Source organism: Bombina bombina, chromosome 5 (assembly GCF_027579735.1).
Source record: "Bombina bombina isolate aBomBom1 chromosome 5, aBomBom1.pri, whole genome shotgun sequence".
Classification (NCBI taxonomy): domain Eukaryota; kingdom Metazoa; phylum Chordata; class Amphibia; order Anura; family Bombinatoridae; genus Bombina; species Bombina bombina.
In genome coordinates, this window is record NC_069503.1 from 747,441,175 (window position 1) to 747,468,128 (window position 26,954).

At 40.1% G+C, this 26,954-nt stretch overlaps 1 protein-coding gene across 1 annotated transcript in view; it reads left to right on the forward strand.

Moving 5' to 3' along the window:
• The window catches only part of ACOT13 (acyl-CoA thioesterase 13), a 42,599-nt gene extending 26,636 nt beyond the window's left edge, over positions 1-15,963 (forward strand). Inside the window, exons 2-3 of the mRNA XM_053714805.1 lie at positions 1,298-1,482; positions 15,609-15,963. Of these exons, the coding sequence (XP_053570780.1) occupies positions 1,298-1,482; positions 15,609-15,765 (342 nt within the window). The 3' untranslated portion in view covers positions 15,766-15,963. The remainder of the gene's footprint in view (positions 1-1,297; positions 1,483-15,608) is intronic.
• Positions 15,964-26,954: the final 10,991 nt, after the last annotated feature.

Genomic DNA, 26,954 nt, shown 5'->3' on the forward strand with positions numbered 1-26,954 from the left:
CTCCTTTAAGAAATTTCACATGTATATGTTCACCTATCCGAAGAATGGGCAGTGTTTAAATTCTGGTACATGGTGTTCCAAGATGTACGCCCTGAGGAAGCCCCTATGATGCTTGGTCACGTGGGGGTAGAAACGGCCGTTGGCGTGTGACGTCATCTTATCGAGCCTGGACCGGCTTTCCAGTTCACATGGATTACAAGTGTGCAGTTTGTTAACGAAAAGGCTTTGCCTTTGATTCCCAGACCGGAGGACCTATTTGGTGATCAACACTCACAGTAACGTATTCACGGAATAACTTTGCTGCTATTGATATAAGGCTCCTTTGGGACGATGATGCATATATAAAAATACATGCACCACAATCGACTAAGTGCTGATTATTACTGAACTGGCAAACTTACCAGCACAACTCTCGAGTTTATGTGAATTCAGTACTTGATACACCCTATATTTATATGTTTAAAGGCATTGCAATATAATTGTACTTATTTCAATAGCTGTACACTTCTAACTGCAACTATGTACTTACTGGAGGACGAACATGGATCCCTATTAATTACCATGATAGCCTGGACCTTCTATTAAAGAGTGGTGCTATCCCCTGGTTTGGGTGTTGTTCATCCAGTAAGCACTATTGAAATATGCTTTTGTTACAAACTATGCAATTTAGCATTTACATGTTACTTCAATCTTTGGCATAGATCCTCAGGCTTTTTCTCATGCTGACATTTTTCCAGTTAGAAATAACTGGGTCACCCTCTGAGAGAGGTGTTGCCTCTGATTTATTGGTGTAACAACGCACTTGCATGGATCCTCACTTATAAACCAAGGTAGCAGATTCCTGTTGGAGTACAGGGCTACCCTCTGGTAGAGGTGTTGCTTTTAGCGTTTTATTATATGTATATTCATCCATGTTTATTGGTTACAAGCTGGCCATGCTTTTTTAATTTACTTGTATATTTGCACTGTACACAACATATGTGCTATTAGTGTATTTATGGAATAATAAATATAGTATAAGTGGATGCATTTCCACTTGGAGATTTATCTGCAAAGATTATGCACTTATCTGACTAGAGCCAAAATAAATTACTAATAATTGTTTGAAACTACTTGGTGTTATACCTATTTTATTATATATAATTTTTTTGAGTGCTGAAATCCCTGTCTTTTTAAGAGGATATATAAATGTATTGTATGCAATCTAAATATATATGTATGTATATAGATAGATATATTGTGTATATGTGTGTGTGTAATTTACACATACTGTGTAAAGCTTTGTCTTCATTTTTAGGTTGCTCTTGTATCTGCAAGTCCTGGAAAGGTAATTTGTGAGCTGAAAGTCGAAGAAGAACACACAAACAGAGCAGGCACATTACACGGAGGATTAACGGCTACACTTGTTGATAACGTGTCCACAGTTGCCCTTTTGCACACAGAGAGAGGAGCTCCAGGAGTTAGTGTTGATATGAACATTACGTGAGTATATGGTATTTAATTTCAGATGTTGAATGTTTTTTTAAAAAAAATATTTTGATATGAAACCCAATATTTTTTGTTCATGATACAGAAAGAGAATACAATTTTATACAACTTTTCAATTTACTTCTGTTATCTAATTTGCTTCATTATCTTGGTTTTCTTTGTTGAAGAAGTAGCATTGTGCTACTGGGAGCTAGCTGAAAAGACCGGGTGAACCAATAACATGGGGCATATACTATGTGCAGCCACCAATCAGCAGCTCCTGAGTCTACCTAGGTATCCTTTTCAATAAAATATAACAAGAGAACAAAACAAATTAGATAATAGAAGTAAATTGGAAATTATTTTAAAATCACATGCTGTATCTCAGTGACAAAAGAAAAAAATGTGGGTTTCATGTCCCTTTAGTAGATAAAGGAGCAAAATAAATAAATATAGAGAATAATTCTGGAGAAAAATACTGCATTTAAAAAAAAAAAAATACTTCAGAACACAAATGCATAATGTGGCAGGTCCCTATCGAATACAGTCCAACTGGAAAACAGATTATGATGCAAAGAGCAATGGAGAAATGTTTTTTGTTTTTTTTGTTTTTTAAGGGTATACATTTAAAGGACATTAAGCTCATTTATGCTCCTTGTTGCATTTAAGAGGGGGTATTTTTCTTGTGTTTATTCTTGTTTTTTTTTATGCTTGTGAGGGCTTGTCAATAAAACAGTGGAAATTCTGCTTACCAGCTATTTAGCAATCAGTCCTTAAGGCCTATTTGTACAAAGATATGCATTTCCTGTTAGATCAAAAATAAAACACATGGTTTTAGCCTGTTTAAATTATGATGTTTCATATATGTGATAGTAATTTTTACTTTTACCTTTAATGGCAAATGTTTAAGAGACCAGAAATGAAAACAATTTCTATCAAGCAATTAACAGCTTTGATGCACATGAGACTTTTTCTTGTCAAGCAAATTGCAGCCTATGTGTGCATGAGGATGCGTTCTTGTCATGCAGGGGTATCACCAATCAGAAGCTGTTTTCACACTACACGCCATGGATCGTTGGAGGCAAAGTGGGCGGCACTCCCAAGACTTCAATGGAAGTGCCGTCACCACCAACGCATGGTGATGTCACAAATTGGTGGAGTCGCAGCCCTCTTGTTCTCAACCCTCTTATTTAACCATCTTAATCTCCGCTCCCTTATCAGCTACAGACGATCAAGACTTCTCATTTGAAAACAAATTGACTGGTGATCTTGAAATATGCACCAAGCCCCCCAAAGGTTTTTTTTGGGGATACATAATAGTCTTAAATGTGTATAGTCCCCCAAATAAACTTTATTTTATAGTGTACAAGTTGCTTTAATACAAATAAAAAAATTTGCATTTTGTCTGAATAGCTATGTGATCACTTAACACTTGGTAACAGTGATCACCTAGCAGAACAAAATGCTCTGGCACAAGGTGCCCTCTAGTTTTTATTACAACCCTCAAAAGCTTGTATGGGTCCCTCTTTCAAATTTGGAAACCCTTGATAACAATTTAGCAAAATGATCACAATAGCAACAGTGGTCATCTGGCTATTTCTAATGTTATTTACTAAAATCTTACCAAAAATGTATATAATTTATAAAAAAAAAAAAAAAAATTGTTGCAGCTTTCTCACATGCAATAAAATTTGACTAATAATAATGGTACATTCTGAATCTGCTTGGCCTGCTGAAAAAATAATTATATTTATATATTGGTGTGGATCACTCACTGAAATATGACTTGCAATAGGATGGTGAGATTCCACAAGCCATCACATTTTGAATACTTCAGTGGCTTAAAGATAACATTTACAATATCCAGGGAGGCCTGATAACTGGTCTTTTTCTGAACAAAGCTTGAACAAAGGGTTGAATGTCAAGAAGTAATAAATAAGACTGAAAGGGCAGAAATGTGTATGATGAAGTTCAGAAAGGCAATTATGGTTTGTGGTAGTAGAGAGCTTTTCGAGAGGTTGATTTTTCCAACCATGGGAATAAAGGAACTGACAAAATGTTTTCGATTGTTCCTAAGCCATCTGTAAAAAGCAGTCTGTACCAGAATGCCATCTAGGTAAGGCGCTACTGCCATGTCCTGAGCTCTTACTACGGACAAAAGTGTTCCGAAAACCTTTGAGAAGATTCTTGGTGCTTTGCCAGACCAAATGTTAGCGGTACACATTGGTAATCCCTGGTTCCAAAGGCAAATCTGAAACATTTTGTATGACCACTGTAAATAGGGATATGCAAATAGGCATATTTCAAGTGTATGGTAGACATAAATTGACCCTCCTGCACTAAAGGTAATATAGTGTGAAAAGTCTCTATTTTGAAAGTTGTAACAGACATTTTTTCAGAGTTTGAGCTCCAAGAGCGGCCTGTAAGTCCTGTCTTTCTTTGGCTTGAGAAGAACCACTGATTCTGTTCCTCCAAGTAATGACTCCCAAGGTTCCTAGGGCTGTTACACATGCCAAGAAAGTTCTGGACTTTTTAAAAGACCTTTTGGAATGTGAGACAGGAAGAATCTTCCTTGAAGAGGGTGAGACCAAAATCATATGCGGTACCCCTTGAAAATTATATTTAGCACCCAAGGAGTCTGGGTTGGGGGCCGCACCTTCATGCTGATTTGGAGGAAGGTACAGGCTTTTTGATCTGTTTGAGACCAAGAGGAACCAGGCAACTGAAACACTGAAGAGGAGGATCTTTGTATCTTGAAATGATAAAAGGAGTGAAATCATCTAGCGAACTTAACTATGGCCTTAGTTGTGTGTTGTTGTTTTTTTTTTTTGTTGTGTTTTTTTTTTTTTTTTTTTTTTTTTTTTTTTGCAGCAGGACAGCTCCTTTAACTCCAGTGACTGTAGCAATGATAGCATGCATTCCAGGTCAAAACAAGATTTTTCCCTGAAATGGGAGAAGAAGTTGTTTGCTTTTATATACTTTATCAGCAGACCATAACTTGAGCCATAAGACTTTTCCAGTCATAGCAGTACTCTTTGCATTAAAACAAGTTGTTTCAATAGTTGCATCACAAATTAAACTGCTCACAGTCTTGACCAAACTCAATCCTGAATTTAATCGAGGAAAACTTGGGGGGGAAAATGTCAGATGTTATCTATCATACAATACTGCAGTAGCTGCAGATTTGCAGGCTACACTATCAGCTGAAGGAAACATATAACCTGCCAACTAAAAGGATCTCCTGAGGAAACCTTAAAGTTTTCTCTCCATTTGATCCTTAAAAGAGGTACTTTCCTCTAAAAGAATGATAATCCGCCCTACCAAAGTGGAAATAGTACTACCCATATATGGAATAGTCTCTCATACCTCCAATTTTTCAGAGGGTAAAGGAAACATGTTTTTGAATTTGGAGAAGGAAACAAAGGAAATATATGGTTTATTCCATTCCTTGCTAATTGGCTAAGAAACTGGGAAGATAGGTACCTAGCAAATGCATATGAGAAATGATCAGTAGTTTGCCCTTTAGCTGCACCAGTTTGCTCCATAATGATTTAGAATAGTAAGGAAAGGACGGGCAAATATCTAAAATTAGATAACGCAGAAATACAGTATAATAGGCACAGAAAGGTTAACCCCCTCAGTGGAACACACAAATATTGGCACAGTGTAAGACTGACGTCCCTGTAAGGGAATTGGAAAAAAATTGGTACCGCCTCTTAAAGAGAATTTTTTTACTTTTAAAATAAAAAAAATTAAAATTTTAATAAAACGGTTAAACAAATATACATTTATGCAAAGCTCATATTATTATGGGTGCTTACCACTTTAAGACTCTGAGGAGAAATTGCAGCGTTTCCTCAAAGATAACCACCATCTGTGACGGCAAGTAGGAACCAACAACAGTTTTGGCAGGAAAAAGTTAACCCCCTGAGGTCTGCACAGAAGGAAGTTCAGAAACTTCTGAAAATGAGCTCCACAGCTTCAGAAATGTTTGTGATAATGAGAGCCAGCTGAGAATGAGGATCAGACCTCTGGTATTTGCTAAAACCTGCACAAAAATTTAAAGAGACAGTACATACATTTTACTGTAAATGTTTAAAAATGCCGAAAATGTGATGTAGTGTTACCTGGTGTATGTGAATCATGTGTACATGTTCATGCTAATAGCCTGTGGGCTATATAAGTGAATGTTTGTACTTACCTGTCAGAACTCACTCTACTGGGCTTACCAAGCTGCAGAAGAACTGCTTCCAGTAGAAGAGCTCATCCTGTGTAGTATGCAGTAACTATGCATGTAGAGTAGGAGTACACCAACAAGACCAACAGGAGGAGGCTGCAGAATGAATCCAACGACACCAGAGGCAGGCTAGTGACAACCTCCCAGAAGGAGATCTACTTTCACCGCCAATTGTACTCCTGTACACTCCTCTGTCCTATTTCCTGCGGGGGATAATAGGTCTCGCATTTTGTCTGAGAACCCTTTTCAATCAAAGTGTAGATCAGCAATTTTAACCATTACTGAAGGCAAAATAATTGACTAAGGAATCATGGTAATCTGCTCTGTTAGGTGTTGTGCCTTTTCCTCTAGGACTGGACTATAATCACACAGATGATGATTTGCAAAAGGTTTTTCAGTGGTAAGGAAAAAATTATAGTTGTATGGGAAAGGGTAACATAAAGTGATTGTGTAATTATGCAAACAATTATGATTTTCCCATTGTATTCATACTTGCTGCAGGAACACTTTCAAATGGACTGCGCTTACTCCCATCCCGCACTGAGCAATAGATTTCCGCTGCCACCTCTTGCCTAAATAGCTTTTCTGTTGCTAGTACTCTTGTATCAGAATTTTCATTCTAGGTGTTGGTTCCAACATACAAAACTGCTATTTCAAATGACAAAACATAGGTAAATAAGCTGCTATTAAACACTTTAATACACTCTGGCAGGTAAAATGTTCCTTTTAAATGTATCATGTTTTATGTGAAGCAATTCTCAAGAGTTTTCATAATTTCAAATGTACGTGACTGTTCAATATAGGTTATGTGTTGATAACGGGTGTGATCTTTTGTTCCTTTTTTCTGTTTTCTTCCTGAGCATTCAGGTACCTCCATCTTTTTATTTGTCACTATATACACGGACAATAATTGCTGTATTTCCATGCTGTTGTAATATCAACCGTTCCCCATTTGGAGGACTACTGCATTACTACTTTTGTTTTCTCCTCTTTTGTAATGTTTCATTTATTCTTTTTGTATATATGAAAATCCTAATAAAAAATATTTAAATATAAATATATCATGTTTGTATTTTCAAAGACATATCTGTAATCCATTCTTTCAAAAACTTGAAGCTTTTATATAACTTAAAGTGAATGTAAAGTTAGCTATATAAGCAAAAGTGAAATGATTAGTATTGAAAAAATGAATGAGTTTCATTCATGAAATAGTTAGTAGATACTTATCTTCAGAGATCTCCATATAAACACTACACGGCTAATAGCTGAAGCTCTGGTCGCCATTTTCGGAATTTGATTGACAGATGAATCATCTGCAGTCAACTAATCGTTTGAGTGCTAAGCACTTTCCCACCTGGGTGCTAAGCTGTTCAAAGTTTTTGTTTTGGGGGTTTTTCCACCAGATTACCTTTCCAACAGTGGGACTTGGGGGTCTGTAGCTGCTTATATGCCTGAGATACAGGCTTCTAAGCAGCATGCCCCCTTTTCCTATACTTAACATTAAGTTTAAATAAAGTTGTGTGGTGATGTCATCACGTCATTGTGCTTGATGTCATTGCGCGTGACTTCACCACGCATAACGTGAAGCCCCAGCGATGCCTGTCACTATACAGGGCCAATCACCGGGGTAGGAACGGGTGGGAGCCCCCAGATCTCCCTCAAGGTGGGAGAGTGCTAGCGACGGCTCTGAGCCGTCATTAGCACCTGAGTGGGAAACTCTGCGACAGCTCAGAGCCGTTGTTAGTATTCAAGGGGTTAAAGGGACACTTTCATGATTCAGATAGAGCATACAATTTTAAGCAACTTTCTAATTTACTCCTGTTATCAATTTTTCTTCATTATTTTACTATCTTTATTTAAAAAGCAGCAATGTGATTCATAGGAGCCGGCCCATTTTTGGTTGAGAACCTGCGTTATGCTTGCTTATTGGTGGGTAGATGTAAGCCTCCAATAACCAAGCACTATCCATAGTGCTGAACCTAAAATGGGCTGGCTAAGATTTACATAACTGTTTTTAAAATAAAGATAGCAAGAGAACGAAGAAAAATTGATAAAAGGAGTAAATTAGAAAGTTGCTTAAAAATGTCATGCTCTGGTTAATAGAGGTTTCCGGTGGAGGAGGAGCTACACAGGTGTGCTGCACAGGTGTAGCCCAAGCAACAGCTCCAGTCCCATACCTGCTTGCGGTAAATCTCTATGCGCCCAGCCCTCAGCCCCTTGACTGTGGGCTGACACATTTGCGTGGACAGTCAAGCAAAAACAGAATTTATGCTTACCTGATAAATTACTTTCTCCAACGGTGTGTCCGGTCCACGGTGTCATCCATTACTTGTGGGATATTCTCCTCCCCCACAGGGAAAGGCAAGGAGAGCACACAGCAAGAGCTGTCCATATAGTCCCTCCCAGGCTCCGCCCCCCAGTCATTCGACCGACGGTTAGGAGAAAAAAAGGAGAAACTATAGTGTGCCGTGGTGACTGTAGTGTATAGAGAAAGAAATTCTTCAAACCTGATTAAAAAACCAGGGCGGGCCGTGGACCGGACACACCGTTGGAGAAAGTAATTTATCAGGTAAGCATAAATTCTGTTTTCTCCAACATTGGTGTGTCCAGTCCACGGTGTCATCCATTACTTGTGGGAACCAATACCAAAGCTTTAGGACACGGATGAAGGGAGGGAGCAAATCAGGTTACCTAAACAGAAGGCACCACGGCTTGCAAAACCTTTCTCCCAAAAATAGCCTCCGAAGAAGCAAAAGTATCAAATTTGTAGAATTTGGACAAAGTGTGCAGAGAAGACCAGGTCGCTGCCTTACATATCTGATGAACAGAAGCCTCGTTCTTGAAGGCCCATGTGGAAGCCACAGCCCTAGTAGAGTGAGCTGTGATTCGTTCAGGAGGCTGCCGTCCGGCAGTCTCGTAAGCCAATCGTATGATGCTTTTCAGCCAAAAGGAAAGAGAGGTAGCAGTAGCTTTTTTGACCTCTCCTCTTGCCAGAATAAACTACAAACAGAGAAGACGTTTGTCTGAAATCCTTTGTTGCTTCTAAATAGAACTTTAAAGCACGGACTACATCTAAATTGTGTAACAAGCGTTCCTTCTTTGAAACTGGATTCTGACACAAAGAAGGCACAACTATTTCCTGGTTAATATTCTTGTTGGAAACAACCTTTGGAAGGAAACCAGGTTTAGTACGCAAAACAACCTTATCTGAATGGAACACCAGATAGGGCGGATTACACTGCAGAGCAGATAATGCAGAAACTCTTCTAGCAGAAGAATAGCAACCAAAAACAGAACTTTCCAAGATAACAACTTGATATCTATGGAATGTAAGGGTTCAAACGGAACCCCTTGAAGAACTGAAAGAACCAAATTTAGACTCCAGGGAGGAGTCAAGGGTCTGTAAACAGGCTTGATCCTGACCAAAGCCTGAACAAAAGCTTGAACATCTGGCACAGCTGCCAGTCGTTTGTGTAACAAGACAGATAAAGCAGAAATCTGTCCTTTTAGAGAACTCGCTGATAATCCCTTATCCAAACCTTCTTGGAGAAAGGAAAGGATCCTAGGAATTTTAATCTTACTCCATGAGAATCCCTTGGATTCACACCAACAGATATATCTTTTCCATATTTTATGGTAATCTTTCTAGTCACAGTTTTTTTGGCTTGTACCAGAGTATCTATCACAGAATCCGAAAACCCACGCTTAGACAAAATCAAGCGTTCAATTTCCAAGTAGTCAGCTGGAGAGAAACTAGATTTGGATGTTCGAATGGACCTTGTACTAGAAGATCCTGTCTCAAAGGTAGCTTCCATGGTGGAGCCGATGACATATTCACCAGGTCTGCATACCAAGTCCTGCGTGGCCACGCAGGAGCTATCAAAATCACAGAGGCCTTCTCCTGTTTGATCCTGGCTACCAGCCTGGGAATGAGAAGGAACGGTGGAAACACATAAGCTAGGTTGAAAGTCCAAGGCGCCACTAATGCATCCACTAGAGTCGCCTTGGGATCCCTGGATCTGGACCCGTAGCAAGGAACCTTGAAGTTCTGACGAGACGCCATCAGATCCATGTCTGGAATGCCCCATAATTGGGTCAACTGGGCAAACACCTCCGGGTGGAGTTCCCACTCCCCCGGATGAAAGGTCTGACGACTCAGATAATCCGCCTCCCAGTTTTCCACTCCTGGGATGTGGCTCGCAGACAGGTGGTAGGAGTGATTCTCCGCCCATTTGATGATCTTGGTCACCTCTCTCATCGCCAGGGAACTCCTTGTTCCCCCCCTGATGGTTGAAGTAAGCAACAGTCGTCATGTTGTCTGATTGGAATCTTATGAATCTGGCCTTTGCTAGTTGAGGCCAAGCCCGGAGAGCATTGAATATCGCTCTCAGTTCCAGGATGTTTATCGGGAGAAGAGACTATTCCCGAGACCATAGACCCTGAGCTTTCAGGGAATCTCAGACCGCGCCCCAGCCTAATAGACTGGCGTCGGTCGTGACAATGACCCACTCTGGTCTGCGGAAGCTCATTCCCTGGGACAGGTGATCCTGGGTTAGCCACCAACGGAGTGAGTCTCTGGTCTTCTGATCTACTTGAATCACTGGAGACAAGTCTGTATAGTCACCATTCCACTGTTTGAGCATGCACAGTTGTAATGGTCTTAGATGAATTCGCACAAAAGGAACTATGTCCATTGCTGCAACCATCAACCCTACTACTTCCATGCACTGAGCTATGGAAGGCCGTAGAACAGAGTGAAGAACTTGACAAGCGTTTAGAAGCTTTGACTCTCTGACATCTGTCAGGAAAATCTTCATTTCTAAAGAATCTTTTATTGTTCCCAAGAAAGGGACTCTTGTTGACGGAGACGGGGAACATTTTTCTATGTTCACCTACCACCCGTGAGATCTGAGAAAGGCTAGAACAAGGTGTGAGCCTTTGTCTTTGAAAGAGACGACGCTTGTATCAGAATGTCGTCCAAGTAAGGTGCCACTGCAATGCCCCTTGGTCTTAGAACCGCTAGAAGGGACCCGAGTACCTTTGTGAAAATCCTTGGAGCAGTGGCTAGCCCGAATGGGAGAGCCACAAACTGGTAATGTTTGTCCAGAAAGGCGAACCTTAGGAACTGATGGTGATCTTTGTGGATAGGAATATGCAGATACGCATCCTCTAGATCCACGGTAGTCATAAATTGACCCTCCTGGATTGTAGGTAAAATCGTTCGAATAGTTTCCATTTTGAACGATGGCACTCTGAGAAATTTGTTTAGAATTTTTAAATCCAGAATTGGTCTGAAAGTTCCCTCCTAATTCTTTTTTTTTTTTTTTTTTTTTTTTTTGGGAACTACAAACAGATTTGAGTAAAACCCCTGATCTTGTTCCACAGTTGGAACTGGGAGTATCACTCCCATCTTTAACAGGTCTTCTACACAATGTAAGAATGCCTGTCTCTTTACTTGGTTTGAAGATAAGTGAGACATGTGGAACCTTCCCCTTTGGGGTAGTTCCTTGAATTCTAGAAGATAACCCTGAGAGACTATTTCTAGTTACCAGGGATCCTGAACATCTCTTGCCCAAGCCTGAGCAAAGAGAGAGAGTCTGCCCCCTACTAGATCCGGTTCCGGATCGGGGGCTACCTCTTCATGCTGTCTTGGTAGCAGCAGCAGGTTTCTTGGCCTGTTTACCCTTGTTCCAGCCTTGCATTGATTTCCAAGCTGGTTTAGTCTGGGAAGTGTTACCCTCTTGTCTAGAGGCTGCCGAGTTGGAAGCCGGTCCGTTCCTGAAATTGCGAAAGGAACGAAAATTGGACTTATTCTTAGCCTTGAAAGGTTTATCTTGTGGGAGGGTATGGCCCTTTCCCCCAGTGATGACTGAAATAATCTCTTTCAATTCTGGCCCAAAAGGGGTCTTACCTTTTGAAAGGGGTATTAAGCAATTTTGTCTTGGAAGATACATCCGCCGACCAAGACTTTAGCCAGAGCGCTCTGCGCGCCACAATTTGTAAATCCTGAATTTTTTGCCGCTAACCTCGCTAACTGCAAAGCGGCGTCTAAAATAAAGGAATTAGCTAACTTAAGTGCGTAAATTCTGTCCATGACTTCCTCATACGGAGTCTCCCTACTGAGCGTCTTTTCCAGTTCCTCGAACCAGAACCACGCCGCTGTAGTGACAGGAATAATGCACAAAATAGGTTGAAGGAGGTAACCTTGCTGTACAAAAATCTTTTTAAGCAAACCCTCCAATTTTTTATCCATAGGATCTTTGAAAGCACAATTGTCCTCAATAGGAATGGTTGTGCGCTTGGCTAGAGTAGAAAACTCCCCCTCGACCTTAGGGACTGTTTGCCATGTGTCCTTCCTGGGGTCGACCATAGGGAACAATTTCTTAAATATAGGAGGAGGGACAAAAGGTATGCCTGGCTTCTCCCACTCCTTATTCACTATGTCCGCCACCCGTTTAGGTATCGGAAAAGCATCAGGGTGCACCGGGACCTCAAGGAACTGTCCATCTTGCACAATTTTTCTGGGTTGACCAGATTGTCACAATCATCCAGAGTAGATAGTACCTCCTTAAGTAATGCGCGGAGATGCTCAAATTTAAATGTCACAACATCAGGTTCTGCCTGCTGAGAAATTCTTCCTGTATCAGAAATTTCCCCATCTGACAAACCCTTCCTCACTGCCACTTCAGATTGGTGTGAGGGTATGACAGAAAAATTATCAGCGCCCTCCTGCTCTACAGTGTTTAAAACAGAGCAATCGCGCTTTCTCTGAAATGCTGGCATTTTGGATAAAATATTAGCTATGGAGTTATCCATTACTGCCGTCAATTACTGCATAGTAACAAGCATTGGCGCGCTAGAAGTACTAGGGGTCACCTGCGCGGGCATAACTGGTATAGACACAGAAGGAGATGATGTAGAACTATGTCTACTTCCTTCATCTGAGGAATCATCCTGGGCAACTTTACAATTTGTGACAGTACTGTCCTTACTTTGTTTGGACGCAATGGCACAATTATCACACTATATTTGAATGGGGAACCACATTGGCTACCATACATACAGAACATGATCTATCTGAAGGTACAGACATGTTAAACAGGCTTAAACTGGTTAATAAAGCACAAAAACCGTTTTAAAACAAAACCGTTACTGTCTCTTTAAATGTTAAACAGGGCACACTTTATTACTGAATATGTGAAAAACTATGAAGGAATTATCCAATCTTTACCAAATTTTCACCACAATGTCTTAATACATTCAAAGTATTGCACCCCAATTTTCAAGCTGTTAACCCTTAAAATGTGGAAACCGGAGCCGTTTTTAATTTTAACCCCCTTACAGTCCCAGCCACAGCCTTTGCTGCAACTTCACCAATCCCAGGGGGGTATATGATACCAAATGAAGCCTTCTAGGAATGTTTTTAGTGGATTCCAGACCCTCACACATGCAGCTGCATGTATTGAACTCAAAATTAACTGCACAGTAATGGCGCGAAAATGAGGCTCTGCCTACTACAGAGAAAGGCCCTTCCTGACTGGGAAGGTGTCTTAACAAGTGCCTGGTGCTAAAAACGTTCCCCAATGTTATAAAAGTGTGAAATACAACTTCAAACTGCATATAATACTTAAATAAAGCAATCGATTTAGCCCCTAAAAGTGTCTACCAGTTTATAGCCCATAATAAGCCCTTTATTCTGTTTGAGACTAAGAAAATGGCTTACCGGTCCCCATGAGGGGAAATGACAGCCTTCCAGCATTACACAGTCTTGTTAGAAATATGGCTAGTCATACCTTAAGCAGAAGAGCCTGCTAACTGTTTCCCCCAACTGAAGTTACTTCATCTCAACAGTCCTATGTGGAAACAGCAATCGATTTTAGTTACTGTCTGCTAAAATCATCTTCCTCTCACAAACAGAAATCTTCATCCCTTTCTGTTTCAGAGTAAATAGTACATACCAGCACTATTTTAAAATAACAAACTCGTGATAGAAGAATAAAAAACTACAACTAAACACCACAAACTCCTCACCATCCCCGAGGAGATGCTACTTATTCAGAGCGGCAAGGAGAATGACTGACTGGGGGGGGGAGCCTGGGAGGGACTATATGGACAGCTCTTGCTGTGTGCTCTCCTTGCCTTTCCCTGTGGGGGAGGAGAATATCCCACAAGTAATGGATGACACCGTGGACCGGACACACCAATGTTGGAGAAATCTGTTCCGGAACCCATGCCAGTGGCCTATCATTCCACTGGCCTCTGCTACCTCCATCTATCTGGACTTTTTTTTATATATATATATATATATATATATATATATATATATTCATCACACCTGCTCTTGTGTTGGGCCTGAACTTTGCTGATATATTTAAACTCACCCAAGTTTCTGGGACCCTGTCTGCTTGCTAAAGGGCACCTTTATTGTCACTACAGGACAAACTCCCCCTGTGCGCCAGCCGCCCCACGAAACTAACTTTAAATTGCTGGATAGCTTACTTTCCAAACACGCCGCACTGCGGTGACTCTGTTGGCGGTTTCTCTTTTATTACTGTAAGTGTGTGCTTGCCGCACTGCTGCGACTCTGCTGACACCTCACCTTTCTATCTGACTCACCGCTATGACTACGTCGATGTCCTGCTGATCCACGGATCCACTTGCCGCTCTGTTGCGGCCCCGCTGGCGTCCCGCTGCTGCATCCTGCATTTCTGTGGCCCCTCCGACGGCCCGTAGACCGGCACCTCCTTGCTCCTCCCTCCCCCACCGGTGCTGCGTGGGAGGGAACGGGACCCAAGCACGGAACAAGACCTCGGCCCGGGGGCACCCCCTACAGACTGCCCTGCTGCACAGGCTGGTGTTGTTGCCTCCCCCGGTGTCTCTTTTAATATATTGTGTGGTTGACGACTATGTGTAGTCATTCACACGTAAAAGGAATATTAAACACTAAATAAATGCTAAATAGAATAATATATTCAAATGACCAAGAATAACCTTAGAATAATATAGTTTTTTTTTGGGGGGGGGTTAAACTATTTAAAAAAATTAGTACCACTATGTTTCTAGTGCCACACTCCGTTCGTAGGCGCTCAGTGTGTAGAAAAGTTCCATTCACCTCTCTCTTTTTCTCTCGTTCACCGTGCTGTGTCTTCACTGTCACTGCCGCTGCAGCAATACTTTGTCTCACCTCCTCAGCGCTCCCCACGGGAGCTGTGATCAAGACAAAGGTTCCGGTCTGACTGGTGCAAATAGGATGTATACAGGGAACTTCACCACTTTCCCTCAGTAGAAAAATCTGTAGAACAACCGGAATCCTCGCACTCAAAAAGGGTTAGTAGAAAAGGGTGAAAGTAAATAAAGTACCGCCAGGCTGAGGCTTAAAAATATAAAGCTCCTTTATTTGAAAAATACATAAAAGGCATACACGCCAACAAGGTGACAAGGTCAAACGCGTTTCATAGTTCTCACTTCATCAGTGACCTATATAGGTCACTGATGAAGTGAGAACTATGAAACGCGTTTGACCTTGTCACCTTGTTGGCGTGTATGCCTTTTATGTATTTTTCAAATAAAGGAGCTTTATATTTTTAAGCCTCAGCCTGGCGGTACTTTATTTACTTTCACCCTTTTATACTAACCCTTTTTGAGTGCGAGGATTCCGGTTGTTCTACTATGTTTCTAACCTAGGTTTTCCTTTTGTGCAGAAGCCAGTCAGAAAAAAGGGGAGAGATAATGTAAATAATGAAAGTATATTGCACAGTGTTTTTACTGCACATAATTTTATATTATAATCACAAGGTGTTTAATGTCCCTTTTTTAAATAGGGTGATAATTTAACAGTTATGTTTATTTTTTGTTTTTTATGTATCGTTACTAAATACTTAATGTTGTCTTTTTACTATTACAGATACATGAATGCTGCTAAAATCGGTGATGTGATTCTCATCACTGCTCAAGTTTTGAAACAAGGAAAAAGCTTGGCCTTTGCTACTGTTGACTTGACTAATAAAGAAACAGGAAAACTTGTTGCACAAGGCAGACACACAAAGCACCTTGGACATTAATGGAAACCTGATTTCTTGGTATCTCTGCTCACTTGGCTGCAGAGATACAGTAATCTGAACCTTTCTACAACATCATTATAAATTAACTTATATAAATGTACCTAAAATCGATCAAACTATAACTAAGAGTTGCATTTTCTATTTTTATTTTACAAGCTATCTGTGTGTTTCAACAGTATTAAATAACCACAGTTGTAATTGTAAAGCTTTTTCATAGTGACACAATGATGCATCACAAGTATCTTAGAGGATACACTGGTGATGTATCTCACAACATCATATTGGTTTGCACGAAGACTAATATAGAGCAACAGCATTTGGCAGATCATAGTTTGGAGTCAGGTTATTTCAAATTTCTGGTTCATAAAGGCACAAGTTATTTCATGAGAAATACATGAACGTTCACCTGGTACCAGCCATCATGATCTGAGGGTGCTTTCTAGCTATCCTTAGAGTATCTTCTCAAGGTTGATGGAATTCTGAACAGTGACAGATGTTAAAATGTATTAGTTCATTGTGCAGTTACTACAAAAACAGCAAAATGGGAGGAAATGTATCTTTCACCACTATATCAACTCTCAAAACTCAGCAAACTTTAAGATCTACTTACCGCAAAAGTATGTAGATGGAACTCCGCATAGCTTTAATTAATTTAAGGAGTTCAGTTGCACAGAGAGAACAAAAACTAGACAGAATGCAGAAGAATATGACAATCTGTTAAATTTTTTTCATTGTATTAATTTTTATTTTTGTGTTTACTTCAATATTATATAAATGAATAAACACTGTTCAGAAAAAAATGCATTCATTTACATTTTTAGAGAAAGCAAACAGTGTGTATAAGTAAAAAGCCAAGCACACTTTTGCAAGCATGCATCTAGATTAAAAGTTACTACTTTTATTTTCTTGTAAGCTACCTGTGTGCTTTCAAAACCGTATGAGACTTTATATGTGTTAATATTTTTGTTTTATAATTTTCTCTATGGACTTTGCACCCAAGCTGGCCTGAAGTTACTGATTGTTGTACAGCTGTCTGTGAGTGCTGGTGAGTACCCAGGGCTGTGAGTTTTGCAGTGTAATGGGACATACTCCTGGTCCGGTTTTGGGGTCCAGTCCATATCCGTGTTTTGTATGTGTCTAGGTAAATTACAAAAGGCGTGTGCCACTTTATTTGTATCTAAGTTTGTTTGGATTGACCCATGCATTGCGTGGCTGTATGTTAAGAACACAGTGAGGAAGAGACTTTGACTTGGTCCTGGGCTATCGCCATTTAATCTAGCAAGATTTGCAAATCATATTTGTGAAGCCCTGCCTTCTAAGCATAACCACTCTTTTGATACTAATGTGCTACACATGTTGGCACTGACATTATTATGCTTAGAGTATTTTTGTCTGCAGATGCCTATCTGTATAGAGTATGTGTGTATCCTCCTCATGGCTCTCAGATGGTACAGAGGAGCAGCAAATTTAAGTAAATTGTGAAATTTGCCAGAACAAATTTACTACTCGTTTAAAATTCAGAGTAAGTGCTTTTGCATTGTCTTTTTTATTATGCAACTTTTGATTGCAATTGACTTATTTCAATGTAAATTGGCACTTTCATTGAATTTGGGAGTTACTTCAATGTCTGAAAATTGGAACTAAATCACTACAGTACTTTTTCAATATGGCAATATAGGAATTTATGTTGGATCAAACTTTAGTGAAACCGGACATTGAGATTTTGCTCCAAGCTTTTTTGATGGAGGAAAAAACTGTTGAATTTGCAAGTTATGACGATCTGAAGTTCATTTGCTGGTTATACTAAAATTAGATTAAACATTTAAAGGGACACTGTAGCCAAAAAAAACTTTTGTGATTCAGATAGTGCATGCAATTTTAAGAAACTTTCTAATTTACTCCTATTATCAAATTGTCTTCATTTTCTTGGTATGTTTATTTGAAAAGAAAGAATGTAAGTTTAGATACCGGCCCATTTTAGGTGAACAACCTGGGTTGTCCTTACTGATTGGACATCACCTTTAAACAAGTGCTGTCCATGGTTCTGAACCTACAATTTGCTGGCTCCTTAGCTGAGATGCCTTCTTTTCAAATAAAGATTACAAGAGAATGAAGGAAAATTGATAATAGAACTAAATTAGAAAGTTGCTTACAATTACATGCTCTATCTGAATCATGAAAGAAAAAAATTGGGTTCAGTGTCCCTTTAAGGTTAGCATATTTCAGATATGTATAGTTTTGGGGGCTGAAATGACTACACAGACAGACACAAGATTAAACTTTAGCTGTTAGAATGTATAACCAATATGCTTCCATCTTGTCACTTTTGTATCTTGTCAGCATTTCTAAGCTAACTGAACTATTGTTCTCAATATATTTGCTTTTGTTATTCTCAACTTTAGTCTACTATTATGTGTTAGTTATTTTTTTTCTTGCACTCTGCAGCAGAATGCAGTGTTTTCCACAGCAGTTTTGTGCGCTTTTGGTTAGCAAACACACAATTCAGATCAGGAGATTTTAATTTTTGTAGCTTTTTAATAAATGTGCTTTTTATTAAACGTTTTCAGTTATAAAAAGGGGATAGAACAATACAACAACAAAAACATCTAAGGTAGTTAGTCTTATCTTTGCTTCTGCTGGAGGAAGGTGAAGAATGGTGATGTGAAGATGTTCGTTGAGAGGGGTTTTCAGACTGAGTTGAGTCCCATTCCCCTCAGGGTGCAGTGTTTGTCAAGAGGGAAGTTTAAGGAGTTTGGTATGTGTCTTTGTCTTTCTTTCCCATGAAAAATAAAATTTATGCTTACCTGATAAATTATTATTTTTCCTTGCATGGAGAGTCCACAAATCCATTCAATTACTAGTGGGAATTTAACTCCTGGCCACCAGGTGGAGGCAAAGAACACCTCAGCAAAGTTTCAAGTATACTCCCACTTCCCACAATCTCCAGTCAATCTGCCGAGGAAACATGGAAAGAGAAGAGGACACCACGGAGGGGGGAATGACTTCTACCTCAATCTACAAATTAAGTCCTGTGAGACCAAGCCTGAAGCAATAAGCTCACAGAAGCCCGTTCCTGTAAATGCGGATATAATCCTGAGAAGAAGGGCAAACTGATGAAACAAAAATTCCACAAAAAAAACCCAGGAGCCTCCTAGTACTGCTAGAGGATCCAGGATCTGAACCAGAGAAAAAAAAGATTCTATCACCAGATCCAAACGGAGAGCCCACTCTCCTAACTCTTCCTCTCAGAAGAAAAAAATGCAACAGAAGAACTCTGCCCCCGGAGGGAAACGCAAGACCTTCAAAGCTAGGGAACTCCCAGTTCCTTCCTTATGGATGATAAGATTCCAATTGAGATCTGATAAAAACGGACAGAACTCAGAGAGACAATGATACAAGAGCATTGGTCCCAACCCAAATATGTATTGGAATGGAAGGTACTCATGAAAACTAAATCCCCCAGCACAGAAGAGACCCTCAGTCTATGGGCTGGCCTCCAGAGACGCAACTCCCAAGGAGAATTTCTAAAGGCACATGCCTTGAGCCAGAGGTCCTGACGAATCCACCCAGAGTTTTTGAACGGCTGGAAGATGATCCGCTTAAGATATGTCCAACTGATCGTCCACTCCTAGCCTGATTAGACAGCTGTAGGATAAAAAAACCTAAGTGAAGAGGAAAACTCGGCTGAAGCTGAATAAAAACTCTCAACCCTCTGGATACTAGGTGGTTAAGCTAGAGTTTGCTTCCCAAACTGCCAAATGGAGATCCTCTCCCATATAGGAAAACCCATCCTATCCTCAGGGAAAAGATAGATCAGAGTCCATCTGTCCTAAGGGGACAGACCTGAGAACCCATCTAGAGTGAATAAAACCAGTTGCGAATTCTACTCCCAAAAAAGAAATAGAATACTGCACACACATAAAAATATAAGAAAGATTTTCTCATACCGAGACAGAAAATTTCTTAAGAGAAATAGTATTGATACAGATAGAACTGTAAAAAGCTACTTAAGTCAGGGAAAACACGCACGTAGTCCCCCTACAGTACAATGAGTAGATAAGCTTCCCACAAGAGGGGAAATCAGAGAGTTCAATGGGCTCGCAAAGAAAATATATTTCCCCCCCAAGAGTAAGGAATCAAACCTTCAATTTTCAGATCCTAAATAGTTTCTTAATTCTATTTGAGAAGCACTGAGAAACGATCTCTCTGTGAGAAAGACACCTATTAATCAAGGCTAAAAATCCCTTGACAGGCAAGTATCTAGGGAGAAAAACTATTACAGTCCACATACGCAAAATGTATATGAAAAAGACAAATATCCATAAATCTTCCCATTATGAGGGATATAGATGAAACCTTTGTGAAGGAGATTCGTGCAACATAAGGCTAATTGTATGAAAAATACATACAATTGTAAAATCTCTCAGAAGGATCAAAATCCCAGGCAAACATTATGAGGTTTACAAGACTCACTTATTAACTTTAGCCTGCTTTTATGCCAAAGCATCGCTGTTAAGCTTAACTAGGGATAGTACAGAGATTCAGAGCAATCCCAAGACCGTGTCATCAGCGGAAAGTAGGTGCCCTTAAATAAGAAACAATAAGCGTCACATGAAAACCTACTGAAAATGTAAAATAAAATACAGAATAAACTGAATCATTCTAAGATTCATAATTATGAGTCTGAGAACGAAATCATGAATGTCTCTGTAGGAGAAAAACTAAATCTCAGGTTTAGAGATGTGTAAAGGTACATAACCTTAACATTCTCTATAAAGAGAGACGGAAAACATGTATTTTTAAAAAATAAAAAGCCTTTAGCGATGCCTAAATACTGTAACAACAGTATGAAAAAATATCTAAGAAATAAAAATTAAACCAAGCAGATGTAAAACTTAATGGAGATACCCATAGTAACCACTAGATTGCAACAAACACCAGGGAATCTCTGTTGTAACAAAGATTCTGTTTAAAATAGAAAAGTACAAATTCTATTTTTTGAAAAAACTAAATATTTGTACACATCAACTTGCATAAAGGAAAAAAGTTCGATCTAAGTAATGGAACAACTTGGCAAAAAAGGACTAGGCAAAACATACAGCCATTGCCTCCTAGACAGCTCTGGAGAGAGGAGCTAGGATACTCCTATATGTCTGATATCTGAGCGACTACACTGTCCCGAGAACCCCCACCAAAAAGCCTCTAGCCTTCTATCAAGGGATGGAGAGACTATCCAAACCTCTTCATGCCTCAGCTCTGTACGGTCCCAACAGCGGCCTTCAAAATAACTACCAAAGGCATCAGAATTATAGGACTGAATAGGAACAAATACTCGTTCAGAGCTAGCAGAGGAGAGGCAGGAGTCTTATATCTTAACATTGCATACCTCTCCAGCTCCAGTGGTGGGAAAGCTAACCCCCCAACATACTGGCACTTACACTCTCCAAACACATACTCGCTGTATAGAGTATCCATAATTAAATGGAAAGAACCGACATGCGGTGCCGCCATGATCTCAAAAGATAAAATAAAGGTCTTTTACTCCATTATTAATAAAGATTAAATGGATCAAACCAAAAATCCAAGACTGAAATTAACCCGCTAGGTAAAGGGTTAGGTAATGTTCCCACGGAGGGGCAATAACCAACAAGTCTCTAAGAAAATCGGGCAGATATAAAAACCTAGCACTAAGAGGATAAGATCTCTCAAACCAATATAATGCTATATTTGCTTCCAAAGGTATTATTAATGCTTCTTTTTGTTCAATACAGGAAGGTCCGGCTAAAATTGCTGACATTAAGGATTTTATTAAGGCTACAGTATCTAAAATGTTGGCAGTCATTCCGCCTTCAAGTAAAAGGTTAGTACAAGATATGCATTCTACTGGTAGTAATATTCCTGTATCTCATGAGGCTTATGAGGTTTCTGGGGGTAAGGTTTTTTTCTAATGATCAGGGGCCTGTCTGGTATTCAGAGCCTGCTTCCTCCTCCTTTTTTTTTTTTTTTTTTTTTTTTTAAAGAGCTTTATTAAGGTATAACCATAAAAGGTATTAGCTTACATACAATTCAAACTTGGTTACAATTTTGGCACGTTTACAGACAAAGAAAATGCAGATAATAATGAAGAACGTGTTGGACGTCAAAAAGTATTTAGACTCAGTCCTAGAACTCGGTTTGCTTCCCAAAGTTCCCTAGTGATTAAACATGTCCAACACTCTTAAGTAAACTTTATAATGTCCTTGAAATTGCTCTACCTTTTCACTTTTTCCATTTATTCCGTTGTAGTCATTATGAATCTAGTTATTAAACATCATGAACAAGAACAACATTGATACAATTCAATATTTCAAAACTTAACATAGTACTGAATAAATACTTGATCCAGTGTACACAGCTTCGCATGATCCAGTGAAACCTGACTCGCATATCAGCTTGGCGGGAGAAGAAAAAAAAACATACAAACAAGGGAAGAGAAGGTGTGGAAGGACTGTAGGGGGAGGGCTATGGAGTTGGGGGGTGGTGTTTCTCATCAGTGTCCACCACCTTACCCATCACATTCATATCTCACTATCTCTTTGTTCATTTACCCTCTAGTTCACCAGGTCTCCCCCCCTCCACCTCTGTAAGATCATCTCATAAGTATCTATTTTAGATGCCCGAACATAGTGATACCTCTCCAACTGCAGGGTATGTTGTACTCTCTGCTTCCATTCTGAAATTGTGGGAATTAACGCCGTCTTCCATCAGAGTGGAATCAGACTTTTTGCTGCTGTCAGCACGAGTGTTAGAAGGGTCTTTTTCAGTGGGTTATGAATTTTGTTTGGAAAAAGTAGGAGCAAAGCCTCCGGAACCTTTGGAATATCCAATTCCAGTACGCTCTGCATCTCTCCCCAAACTGCTGCCCAATAAGGCCCAAGTAGGGGATAGTCCCACCAGATATTCCCACCAGGGTAAATTCTCCCAAGTCTAGAGGGCGTAAGGTACCACCGGCTCAACATTTTGTAGTGGGATTCCTGTATGCGAGCGGATACAGACAAGGATTTTGCGGCTCGGAATATCCTCAGCCAGTCCTCTTTCTGTAATTCAATCTCCAACTCATCGTGCCACTTTTTAGTATATGCTGAGAGAGCCCCATCCCCAAGTTGTGTGAGAATAGTGTATATTATAGAGATAAGGTGGCTGGGGCCTGGTCGTTTTAAACAAAGCGTTTCAAATGGGTGAGGCCCCTCAGCATTTGTTGTTTGTGCTTATGTGTGTTGATATAATGACCTATTTGAAGGTAAACAAACCATGGAATTGAGCAGTCAGGGTTTTTTGTCAAGACTTCATCCCGTGTCTGAATTCTACCATCTGACACGTAACACCCTATGTGGTTATTTGTAGGTTCCGCTCGGGCTGGGAGTACTTTGGTCTGCAATGGAAGTTCCGGATTACTGTAAACTGGCATCAAAGGAGAATATGTGGTCGAAATATGTGTACCAGTACGGATAATTTTGTCCCATTCATTAAATAGTTCCTCTAATAGAAGAAAATGCGCAATAACAGCGGGTCTATGTTTTTTGTTTGTCCAAAGAAGGGGGGCCATATTCCCAACCTCTAGAACTGCTTTGTCTACTCTTATCCAATCTTTTTGTGGTGTTTCTTGACACCACTCTACCACCCTCTGAAGCAGTACTGCTCTTCTGTATCGACATAGATCGGGAAGGCCAAGTCCCCCCCATGTCTCTCGGAAGGTACATGGTCTCCCTATTAACCCTAGGTTTAATCCATTTCCACACATACTCCTCTATAAGGTTCTGCACTGAGGGAAGGAATGTATAGGTAAGGGGGATAGGAATAGTCTGAAACAAATATAGCAATCTTAAAAGGACATTCATTTTAATCATGCTAATTCTTCCTAACCAGGAAATTGTCTTGTGTCTCCATGAGGAGAGATCGGCCTCAATCTCCTTCCTAAGAGCTACATAGTTTGCCTCAAATATGTCTGTTGGAGATGCTGCCAAATTAATGCCCAAGTATTAAGGAATTTGGCGTTTATAACAAACGGGCTATGATCTTTTAGCCAAGTCAATGTGCCGGGGGTCAAAGAAATGCCCATAATCTCAGATTTGGCTTCATTAAGATGAAAGTGGGATTCTGCACCATATCTGTTGAATTCCTGCATAAGAGCTGGGATAGACTTTTCTACATCAGTGATTGTGAACAGCAAGTCACCCACATACATAGCTATTTTATTGTCTCTACCTCCCAGCTGGATCCCCTTAATATGCGGGTTAGCTCTTATGCTACATGCCAGAGCCTCTATCAAGATGACAAACAGCAGGGGTGACAATGGGCACCCCTGCCTGGTCCCATTGGAAATGGTTAGTGTATCAAGAGAGAACACCATTTACTTTAATTTGGGGTGGAGTACAGGCTAAAAACTGTTTTAATTAATTTTTCCCCAAACTTAATTTTTTCCAGTGTACACCTAAGGAACTGCCAGCTCACCCTGTCAAATGCTTTTTCAGCGTCAGTTGACAACAGCGCGAGCGACAGTCCTCCCTGTTTGGCATATTCCATTATCTGCAGTACCTTAAGGGTGTTATCCCTTGCCTCCCTTCCCGGGACAAACCCCACCTGGTCTGTGGAAATCAGCCCAGGCAGGAATCTATTGACCCTATTTGCCAGAGCTTTTGCTAAGATTTTTACATCCGTATTGAGTAACGAAATTGGTCTGTAGCTTTGTGGCTTATCTGTCTGTTTCCCTGGTTTCGGGATCACAGTTATATACGCTGTCAACATGGTCGGTGGTAATTTTTCCAGCTCAGGTAAAGCATTAAACAGGGTCTGAAAGTGTGGCAGTAGGATAGGCAAAAAGGTCTTATAGTATTTCCCTCCCAGTCTGTCTGGGCCAGGGCTCTTCCCATTCGGAAGATCTTTAAGAGCTATTTGTAATTCCTCTTGGGTCAGGGGTGTCTCTAGGAAATTATTGCGTTTTGTTCCAAAGTCTGCAGTTGTGTATCCCTTAAATATTCTTGTGCCAGTCGTCTTTGTGAGGACCTGTCAAGTGTCAAGTCGACCCCAGAAGATTCAAGGTTGTACAAATCCCTATAGTAGGTGCGGAATGTTTCTGCAATGCTGGGGCTGTCCTTACATGTGTTGCCTGTATCGTCTTTAATAGCGTAAACGTAAGATTTCAGTTGTGACGTCTTGAGTGCTCTGGCCAACAACTTGCTGGCCTTGTCTCCCCCCCCCCCCCCCATAGTATTTTTGCTGCAACCACAATGCTTTTTGTTGGTTTTCCACTTGTAATAATTGTTTGAAGTCTAATCTGGCCTGAGTCATCTTGACCTCAATGTTAGCTTGTAGGGGTTTTTTTATGTTGTTCTTCTAATATCATAATAGTGTTTAAAATGTGATTATATTTGTCCTTGCTTTGCCTCTCCAACCTAGCTTTATGCTTAATAAGGTGTCCCCTAACCACACTTTTATGAGCCTCTCATATAATAGCTAAAGGTAATTCGTCAGTTAAATTCAAAGCAAAATATTCCTCGATACAGGAGGACATATCCTCTCTGACCAGTGGATTATCCAAGAGGGCGTCATCAAGTCGCCAAATATAAGGGGTTGCCGGTGTATCGGGCCACATCATTACAAAAGAGACCAATGCGTGATCTGACCATGTTATAGGTGAAATATCGCTATTTGTCACATATGCAAGTCCCTGTGAGTCAGTCAGAAAGTAGTCTATGCAGGAATATTTCTTGTGGGGGCTAGAGTAGTAAGTATACTCAGTTTCAGTGGGATGCAGTGTGCGCCAGACGTCATGTAGCAAATGACTTAATTGTTGTGTTTATATGTTTCAATATGTGGTGTGAAACACTTGATATTCCATTGGAAGTGTCCTCGGGTTTAATGGTGCGTTGAAATCCCCTCCTAGGATCAATATGCCCCTAGCGTGCTCTAAAAGTCTGCACAAAACTGTTTTGAAAAAGGTGTGTTGTGCTGTATTAGAGGCATAAACATTAACTAGTGTCGTTTGTCTGCCATGTATAAGACCCACTATCATAAGGAATCTACCCTCTTTATCTCTTTCTATCCTTTGCAGTTGGAATGGTGTTCTGTGGTGTAGGAGAATACCCACCCCATTTTGTTTACAGGGACCCGATGAGAAATATGGCGTTGGATACTTATGGTTATGCCATTTGGGCTCCTTATTTTTTGCGAAGTGCGATTCCTGTATCATTACTATATCCCCCTGCAATTTGTGTAGTTCTCGGGTGACTATAGAATGCTTCCCCGGGTTGTTCAGACCTTTCACTTTAATTGTGAGAAATTTGAGTGGATGAACGATTGATTTATGCCGGGAGGACTCCATGATATATATGTAATATAGAGGGGGAAGGGACGGGGAAGGAGGGCAGAGAAGGGGGAAAAAAAAAAACGCACAACGGTGGCAAGTTTATCACAAGCTTTTAGAACTGTGCACTCTGAATCCGAATAACTCTTCTAGATATATGTGCTCTACAATACAGTCGAGTAATTTCTAGTGTCTAAGAAACAGGTGTAAACAAAGATTCTTAAATGACACAGCTTATCCTTGTTTTGTTATTTGTCTTTATCCTATCTCTTTTAACAGAAGATTATTCTACAGGGAATGTGCCTGTAGCTGGCCTATTAGGTATATGAGTATTAGACTGAACAATATAGCAATTGTTATCAATACTAAAACTTACAGCTTAAACTGGAGAGAGGAACAATAAATATATATATATATATATATATATATATATATATATATATATAAAGAAAAATTAAAAAAAAAACATTTTCAATATGCAAAATGTAACTTATTACATAGGAACCGAGGGGGGTATATATGAATCCTAGAGGAAATGGAGGGATTTAAGGACTTATACTAAGTTGGCCCTCCACAGTCCATATAGGATGCAAATACCCAAACCGCCTTTTCAAATAAGGCAAGCAGAGCAAGAGGAAAAGAAAGTTCAGTCACTTACAATACATGTCATTTTGAATTTGATTTTCTTTTGTAGGCTGAGGTGTGGAAGATGTAGCCTCCAGGCTTGGCGTTGCTATGCCGAATGTAGTACAGAAGTCCTCTAGGTTAATGATTGACCTGTACAGTGCTGTTTTGTCCCCTTTAGTGGCTATAATGCTTGTGGGAAAGCCCCATCTGTACTGTATCT